The sequence below is a fragment of the Ruditapes philippinarum genome, unplaced genomic scaffold (assembly GCF_026571515.1).
Source record: "Ruditapes philippinarum isolate M1 unplaced genomic scaffold, ASM2657151v2 ctg9455_1_1_1_1, whole genome shotgun sequence".
NCBI lineage: Eukaryota > Metazoa > Mollusca > Bivalvia > Venerida > Veneridae > Ruditapes > Ruditapes philippinarum.
In genome coordinates, this window is record NW_026853613.1 from 23,726 (window position 1) to 33,732 (window position 10,007).

Here is a 10,007-nt window from a genome sequence, read left to right on the forward strand (position 1 = left end):
GCAACACATGCTGAATTCCATAAACCAGTTAATTCTTCACACCACCAAGGTTTTCCACACTTGTGTTTACGGTTCGAGATACTATTCCTGTCAGCAAATACTTTGTGAGGAATAATGTCTATCATTTCAGACTTAATTATGTTACAGAATAACATATAACATGACCAATAGAATCTTGTGAACGCAAGCCCTGTTCCATCTCATTCACTTAATGAAATAGCTGTGTCACCACATTATCTCCCTGTAAAAAGTGTCCAGGTATTTTATCTTTTTCAAATCTAATTTGGTCAATTTTCTTAGTAGAAACCAAAGGATCATGTATATTATCAAATGTATGTTGCACAGTCCAAGTCCACAGTGAATGATCTGGAATACCAGTAGGCTGTTGGAAATTTACTTCATTGACCAGATCTGAGGGACGAATTACTGAAAAATCATCTAGAAGTTGTAGATCTGAATGGCTTGTTAAACACCAAACTCGTATCATTTCTAAGATAATTATTTCTTTATAATAGCAAAGGATTATGAGGGTTAAACATAAAACAGCAAACTGAAACAAATTTGTAATTGGGGAGAACTTTAATCTTATAGTAACCGAGTCATCTAGGGTGGTCATATTATTACTTTTCTTCTATAAGTTCACAAGGCAGTATCACGTACATGTACTACTTAATATCTAATGTTAAGACTTTAAGAAATATAATAATGCTTAGACAATTTTATTGTGCGTCATGATAGTTCTTAGTGACACTTAAATTCCAAGTCTAGAACGGAATATATGGATTGGGCCTGGGACAATGTATCCCAGATAGGACCAAACAAAATATATAGCTGAAAATGTAAATCTATACAATCGATAATTTACTATATTTTGAGGCCTTGTCTCTACATAAATAAAGTAGCGTACAAATAGATAGAAAAACTTGCTAACACAACAACATCTCGCCTCGGGAGTAGCCTTCTCCTGCTACAAATAGAGAGCAAAGTTGTTGTGTTTTCTGGAGAGAAAGTATGTGCCAAGCTTTTTTTTTCAGTAAAAAAAGAAAACAACTTTTGTTCAGCTATAAAAATTAATAGTACTATATGTATATGACTATGAGTCTATTTTAATTCTGTACTTCCTTCACAAATGTAACTACAGACTGCGGAGGTAAGTTATTATATTGGTAATGCTTGGCATCAATATCTAGCGAAAAGGTTGCAGACTTGCTCGAGCTTGGGTTGGAAACGACAATAACAGTGCTACCATCTGTATTTACAAACGCAGCCGTCCGAAGGTCATCCCAACTGATGTAGTTTGATTCTAGACGTACTGCACCAGGCTTGACAAACTTGCTCATGTGACCTAGAGCATAATATTCCGCGTTCTTTGTGTAGTTGTTGTTCTGCACTGTAATTACACCTCGACAATCATCGCATCCTCCAAGGTTTGCTACCTGAAAGTATATTTTATTCTTAATTGTATAAAATTTCACATAGTAGCAATATATACATTTAAACTTGAAAAAGGTTTAAAACAAAACGTTTTTGTCAGCAAGGTTTGTGTCATGAAAATTTTCTATGGAATTATATCGTGTATATACAATGTACATTTACTTTTTAGTAAATGTACTTGATACATGTATACAATCGATGATTTAAAAATGCAACAAAATTCATCCAGCTAAACCTTAGCATTGAACCTTTACCGCCATAGTTCGTTTCTAATGGTACAGTTCAACCTTTACAAAGCAACACCCTTTGGGAAACAAAAATTTGGTTGTTTCTGGGAGGTGTAGTTCTAGAGCGGTATTATATAAGTTATATCTTACTCTGGGAATTATTGAAACTATTGCTGTAGAGGTGATTGTCTTACAGAGGGCCGATTTGTGGAGGCTGCATTGTACATGTACAACAACTCAAACTATCTTCAGCTCATATTAAATTTAAATATGCATATACATGTACCTTTGGTCCATGATTCTGATCAAGGGCAATGCTCCATAGGAGTGCAGTTTTTGCCCAGTTCCTTGTTTGACCAATAAAGATTATTCTCATATCCCAAGTCAGAATACTAGCAAAATTTGTATCCCATGATCCACCAGATATCTCCGTGAAATAATTATCTAGAAGAAAATATGTTAAATAACGACACTTTATCAGTAATAAAAACAAAATCAACATAACTTTAACACAATATTACATGTAGTATATCACGTTTTGCTGTTTAATAGATAATCAAATTTCAAAAATGTTTTTTTAAAGGTGCAGTAAACTGTATAAAATATCATTGCATCGATGTCAATCATGAATAAGTCTATCTCCATATTAAAGTTTAATATATGTTAAGGAATACAAATGTTGCATTATTTATGCAGTTAATTCGTGTGACATAAACAACGCTCACCAACATCTGAAAATTTGTCATGAAATGCACTCGGTGTGTCGTGTCTTCCATCATATCCGTGCCAGGCTACCCCAGAAATATACTGCTTTGCATTGCCTGCAAGAAAACGATAATCTCTAGTGAACTTGAAAATAAAATTTCTCACAACGTTATTAAAATATACCAATCAATTTTCAATGTGTTACACGCATATTAGAGAGTAAAATTGTGCATTTATTCAAGTTACCATTATTTTAAATGTCATATATGCGTATATAAACTAATTGCATCCAGAATAAGTCCTTTTGATCTTCATGAATTAACTACAAGTTTTAGGGTCAAATTCGAGTACATTTAATGCACGGAGGCCTCTTTTACCATTAAGAAATGTAAAGTTTTATAAACGTTTTAGGACATATCTTAATTGATAAAAGTTAGATAAATGCTGTTGTAGCATTCGGTAATCGTTATCTCTCACAGATAATGATTTTCAAATAAAATTAACGCTACAATGAATATACTAGTATCCTATGTTTTAGAAATATTAAACATTACCGTCGCTTACAACTTGCTCTGGGTACCATGAATCTGACCAGTTGTGATCGAAGGCAAGAATTTTGGTGTGAATGTCACGTTGTTTAAACAACGGTCCTAAATGATCTCTGATAAAAGCCGTCTGTTGGTCAGCGCTCATTTTCATTGTCGGGTAGTCATCACGTGACAGCAGTGGCTCATTTTGAACAGTAAGTGATTCAATATTTATACCTTCTGATCTGTAAGCTTCAATAAACTTTACAAAATATTGAGCATATGTATGCCAGTAGTTCCAACTATCAATAAAGTCTCCACCATTTAGGTTACGATTGTTCTTCATCCAAGCTGGAGCTGACCAAGGAGTGGCCATGATTTTTAAGTTCGGGTTGATCGATAAGGCTTCTTTTAAAACTGGTATAACAAATGCACGATCTTTGTTGATGCTGAACTGGTTAAGATTGAAATCCGTTTGTCCACTCGGAATATCATTATACGTGTAAGGTGCAACAGCATTTAAATCAGAACATCCCATTGGTAGCCGCAAATAACTTACACCTTCAATGAAATATATTAAATAAAAGTATCCTACATACGATGTGAATTAATTCATTCATAAAAAGTTCATATTTCAAACTAACTGCAAATAAAATCATCTTAAAATATGTTTTAAATATATATTTCTGGAAGAGAAACCATGAATTATGAACAGCAGTTACTGTAAGTAAGAAACGAGCAGCATTAACATAAAACTGATAAACTGATTTTGGTATCTTCAAAACATAAAAAAATGGAAACCTTAAAAAAACGAAAAAAAGCAGCCAAATTTAAAACTTTGCATTTAAAACTCAGAAGTTAACTGTTGCCACCTATTTACCAATTTCATTTTCCCCGCTTCCGAATAAATCTCGCAATATTTGATGTCGAACGGAACTGTGATAAATTACATAAGCAGCAGAATTAGTGAGCGCCGCGCCAAATCCTTCTATTGTTTGTCTCGTTTTCGTCCTGTCAACCCAAACACTGTAACCATTATGTGATGATGACACTTGACATGGAGTTTCCCAGGAAAGTTTCTTTGATTGGTCCCCGGTTGTAAGGAATACCTGATATTCGTCATTTTCCTTGGGTCCCGTGAAAGGTATGCAGTGAAGCACTGTAAGAGAATGTTCGTGGTGTAAGTTGTCATCTACGAATATTTATTTTGAACTTACATTTGCATATGCATGTATAAGAAATACCGTGAAACTTTATAACACTGATTTTTTTTGTATGTTAATTTTACTTTAACTTTGTAGAAACTGTTGAAAATGGATATTATAATGATAAAAACGCAGAAGTAATTACAATATTAATAATAAACGATAACAATAATCTAAATATAATTCTGTGAAAACAAGCATTTTCTTTCCTGACGACAACCTATTAACGCAATATAAAATTATAACAAAATTGTTTCAAACCTATTATCGGCTTTATGCAATAACAGCCAAATTTAAAACTTTGCTTTTAAAACTCAGAATTCAACCGTTGCCATCTATATACCAAGTTCATTTTCTCCGCTTCCGAATAAATCTCATAATATTTGATGTCGAGCGGAACTGTGATAAATTACATGGTATATATTACACTGGCTCTTGTTACATGTTCGGGTGGGGGTTGCGTTCATTGAATGCCGCTTTTCCTTGTTGATCTTATTTATCATATTTCATATCATTAATAAGTAGTGACTTCAAATGTCTTATCTCAAACGTTTGTAATACTACATTGTCACCTAAGATTAAAATCTAGCTCACTTGATAGTCAATACAGGAAGAGATTGTGGTTGTCCGGATTTCTTACTTCAAACTTTGCGATTATTTTCACAACCGTTTACTTTCAATATTTATATATCCACATATAACGTTTTAAAATGATTTCTCAAAAACTTTTCTAGTTATGCTCCTGACAAAATGTAAGCAATATAAAAAAAACAAAGGAAAATAACACTTAAATTATAAAGACCAGAGTTACTATTCTTGTACAGTGCGTTCTTCCTAAATGAGATCTATCCGCCTATAAAGTTTCGATACATTTCGAGTTATGTTCTGGACGGAAAAATGCAAGGAGACTATTATCATATTCCAGCCGCCGAAAAACGGCGATGGGGGAGGGGGTATAAACAGGTTCTTACTGGCTTATTATTTTTCACACTATGATTGATACCTTCCTGAATGGTAATAATGTTTGTGCCATCATCCCATCCCTTTAAAATGATTTTTTTTTAAAAAACTCCTAAATCAACTCTTTATGATAAAGAAATGATTATAAAAAATAATAATAAATTGACCTTATATACCAGTAAAAAACAAGGTACCTATGTTTTTACAGGTATAGAGGGTAAATTTATTATCACTATTTTTTTTTAATTATTTGTATATCATTAAGGGTTTATTAAGGATTTTTTTCTCGAAAAAAATGTTTCACTTTTAAAGGGGTAAGACTGAACGAGCACCTGTGCCCATTTGTGCCACCAGTGTAATGCATGCAAATTTGGACAAAACAAGGACCAGAAATCCACTGATTATAACTGAACCGGAACATGCTGACGATAACAGTAACAACTTTATTTTTGTAAAAACGAATATTTTTGTTGTCAAAAACGATTTGAAATCTATTCTCTATTGTATAAAACTAATAAAGAAAATAATCAATCGTAAAAATATATACATTGGCTCTCCCACGTGGAGGAAATAAAAATATCTTTCTATCATACTGAAGGAAACCACCTAACCGGAATTACTTTTCCAAAACAAATGTATTTTCAATCGATACCATTCATAAATCTTCTTAAAGGGAAGCCCCAAACTAAATCACTGTAACTTTACATATTCGCAGATAGCAATATCAGGTACTTGGCCAACAAGTATCGTTTTGGAACCTATAACAAGACACACAAAAAAGCAATTCTTGTACATAATGAGCTTTTAAACAGAACCAATTTATCTGAGATATCAACTTGAAACTCAAAGGCGGATTGATCTCATTCAAGAGGATTGAACGTACACGTATAATAATCATTCACTTTATTATTTCGAAGTGTTGCACCTTTGTTTCTTTTCTTCAATAGTTTTGTTCAGATCATATTGAAAGGTAGAACACAGTAAGGAAGAATGCAATGGCAAGGATGTCAGCTGTCCAATTCATAACTTTTTGATGTTATGAATGTTATGTTATTTTCAATGCATATAAGCAATTTTCTATATTTTAGTCAATGCTATATAGCTCAAAATTATAAAAAGATGTCAGCTTAAAACTTCATTATTGAATAGCTCTCATATCTCGGCTTTATTACCTTTGATTTGTTAAGTTGTATTTAAAAGTGTACATGCATGTACTTTCTTTAATCTTCTTTTTGCACTTTTTCTCCTCTTCGGATGGGGATTGAACAGACTACAATTGCTACTTGTTTTAAAACCTAACGTTCGTTTACCCTCCGGGTCATGGTAGAAAGCCACATTGAATTTACCAGAGCAGAGCTCAGCCACAACACCGTTCATAGTTTGACAGGCTGCTAAGCAGTTTCCCAGTACTAAATGTCTTCACTTTCGCAAGGAACTGCCAGTTACTTGTGTACATGCCAGAGCAGAGGTACATCGAAGGATTTCATGACCAATCATCACAAAATGACCTAAACTTTCCGGGAATCGGACCCGGGTCTCTCGATTCACAGGCCAACGCTCTACCAATTGAGCTTACCTGGTGTTGCTAGCACCGTACATGTTCACAGATCAGGATTAAGTAGACACGCATTGCAAGATTACAATCATATAAAACTCTGTTTTAACAAAATAACTCATTCGAACATAATTGTATCTTCTAGAAGGCCCTTAACGAAACCATTTTGGCATGTAAAAATAATTGAATGTAAAAGAGAGTCATCAATGAAATAGAAAGAGCATTGAAACGCGAGGCTATCTGATTTCTACGAGGGGGCAGAGCCCCCGAGTATAAATCAGATTGCCGAGTGTTTTGATGTTCTTTCTCTTTTGTATCATAGTCAAACATAAAAGCACGTTCCTTGATACCACAATATGAAACCCCACAAAAAAGTAACCAATGAACGAGCATCTGAATATGATTTCTATCGCAATCTGTTTCTCTGTCGTCACAAAATGTAAACCCCGGACAAATTGAACCAATCAATGGGCATGCTCTGGAGTGCGGGTAACTAATACCTGCACTCCAGTTAACGCACTGTGCATGTATATGTATCTATACGATTTAACTCTGTCACATTTTCAACAGAAATGTCTCCAAACTATGATACAAATGAAATATACATTTAAAATAAATCTTAAGCTAGTGTGTGATACCATGACAGGGTCTCAAATAAAATGACTTCAGTATTTGGTCTAGTAACTATAATTATATACCTATTGTTTGTTTGTTTTACGTCATTCCGACACATTTTAGGGTGCCATTCCGTGAACCACCGACGGTGGATAGCTTCCTCAGATGAAAGGATCCAAAGTCCCTGTTTGGATTCGAACCCACAGCGGTGAGGGGCAAGCGGTTTGAAGCACTCGGCCCGGATGTCCTAAAACTATTTTCTATTCTTGTCGTTATCATCAAGTCATTTTAGTGTAACTTATGTGCTTTGTTTATAGTGTAGCCATTTGGACTATGTATGGCATAATCATGGTTGATTGAAACGGGCAAATTTATTTTTTTCAAAAAACAACATAACAATTACATATCATATAAATACAAATAAAACAGCCTTTTTTGTGTGAAATCCATTTTAACTTCCCCCTTTTGAAAGTTTAAAGCCGTGTGATAAAAAAAACAACTTAAATACAATATTTGGTGTCAAGATGACTCATAACACAGGTTTTCTATTTGCACAGGCAAAGTAAAATTCTCATTCAGGTGTAATACGGAAGTATATTACTATATCACCGTCTTTTTAAGTAACAAATAATAAAAGTGTGGCATTAAGGTTTTCTTTCCTTACAATTCTAACCAATTTCGTTCATTACAATTCTTAACGCAAAAATACCCAAACTGCCATTAAAAAAGTTCAAGAGTGCTAGAGTTGATATGCTCGACTAACTAATACTGTAAAGTTAAAAAAAATATACAAAACGGAGAAAAAGAGGGCACTTTGGCCCTTGGTCGCTCACCTGAGCCATGCCGTGAATACAAGCAAGCAGGGCCCCTTTTGATCTTAGGAGCGAAATTTCAACAATCTTTGTAAAGGACCACAAGACTTTATCATTTTTATAATTTTCATTATTACTATTATATGATATTATATACATGTACATGTATATACACACATATAGTAGACTGACTCATAAAAACATTTTATACATGAATTTGACTGACGTTCTATTGGTAACGATTCCTTTAATTCAGTAAAAAGTAGCGAAAATTTTACGATCAACTTATTACCATAAGTAAGATAACAACTGGTTTATCTTTTACATTTGTGAGACAAATATAATAATCTATTTTACACATGACATACCCTACAAAATTATATGAGATAAATTTTATTCTAACTTTTCATCACTTGGCAATTTTTAGATAAAATATTTACTTACGCGCATTAGCATGTCTCTGAAATAAAGCAATTTATAATGATTAGAAATGAAATTGGAAAAATCTAGTTAAGGCACAAAATCAGGCATTATGTTTTACAGGGACTCCATTGTGTTTTTTTTATACATAAAGTGACTGAAAAAATGGGGTTTTTTCAAGGCATTTTGTATAACTGGATATAGGTCTTAACAAATAGCTCATGTACAAATTTCAGATCATTCCCAGTTATTATCAGTTTTATTGTACATAATTTACCGTTGCAATGCTGTTCACTCAAATCGGCCAATAAATCGCATGAACATCAATTATCAATTTTACACCGGCTATGCAGTATTGATATATTATATATTGCATAGTTTTCCATTTCACATGTACCAATTGAAATTAAATTATGAAAGAATTTCAACATGATTTTAGGCCATTGGACCTCGATGGAGTTCCCTTAAAAATGAGTAGTTTTATAGCGCTGACAAATACATTTTAAACTTGGAAAATTCAATTTTTAGGGCACAGTTTATGATATGCAATTGGTTTCGACGTAAAATTTTAACATGAACATAATTACAAATAAGGACATACATATGTATGTAACATAAAGTATTTCTATAACGCCTTCATGTCAAATAAACAAAAGTTAGATTCAGGATGCTAAGATCTTTACAAACTTATAACTAGCATAGACATTCGAGTAATTAAAGACGGCAACGGCAGTGAGAACTAATATCTTTATTTTAGTATAATGCTTTGCATTCAAACTATATTTTAAAAATGTTACACATTGAGAATCAACAAAATTTCTTGAGTTAATTAACAATATTGTTTAATATAACTTGTTACATATTTTATTATCCTCTTAAAATAATAATTCTACTCCAAAAGTGCAACACTCGTGTTTTTACGTTCACCATAAGTCATACAATAAGGTGTATAAGACTTTATAATTTCCTATAATTTTATGATTTCACAATTGTGACATTTGTACCAAATTGAAACACATGCATCACCGTGCATATCTAGTAACGCAGGGATGTGTAATTGACGTAAAATTAACGCCGAATCTGTGTAACGCTATTGCCAAAACGAATAACACAGTAAGTATACAAACCAAAATATTTTATTCTAAATCAAATTTAAAGAAATGAATTAGCGCATACGGCTGCTACGACATTGCACTTGAACCAGCATTACCATTTTTTTGAAGAATTCGTTTACTTTCTTAGAGCATTCGTGAGAAAGACAACCTGATTACCTTTTTGTATGTGACTTTTATGTTTCCTCACATTTAACACATTTAGAACTTTATTTTAGTCATTTTCTGTATACCTAAGACATTTGTCATACTACAAGTGTCGTAAAACAATAGAAAACAGGCTGGTAAGATAAGATTTAGTTACTTTTAATGAGATAACCACCGTTGCTTCAGTGTATCATTCACGAGTTCGGCGTTTCTTCCTCGTAAAAATGGTCTCAATTACGTTTTATCTGCTAAATTAAGTGTAATATGACACGAGTAGATTGGAAAATC

The 10,007-nt window shown here is 33.1% G+C and overlaps 1 protein-coding gene across 1 annotated transcript; it reads right to left on the bottom strand.

The window, feature by feature from the left end:
- Positions 1-611: 611 nt before the first annotated feature.
- LOC132737356 (uncharacterized) lies at positions 612-3,996 on the bottom strand (the record flags this gene model as incomplete). Its single annotated transcript, XM_060724627.1, is given in 5 exon segments — positions 612-1,436; positions 1,948-2,105; positions 2,387-2,482; positions 2,921-3,454; positions 3,774-3,996. Coding segments are annotated over 5 exon segments (1,341 nt in total), but the record flags the coding sequence as incomplete, so codon positions are not given.
- Between the last annotated feature and the right edge of the window lie 6,011 nt (positions 3,997-10,007).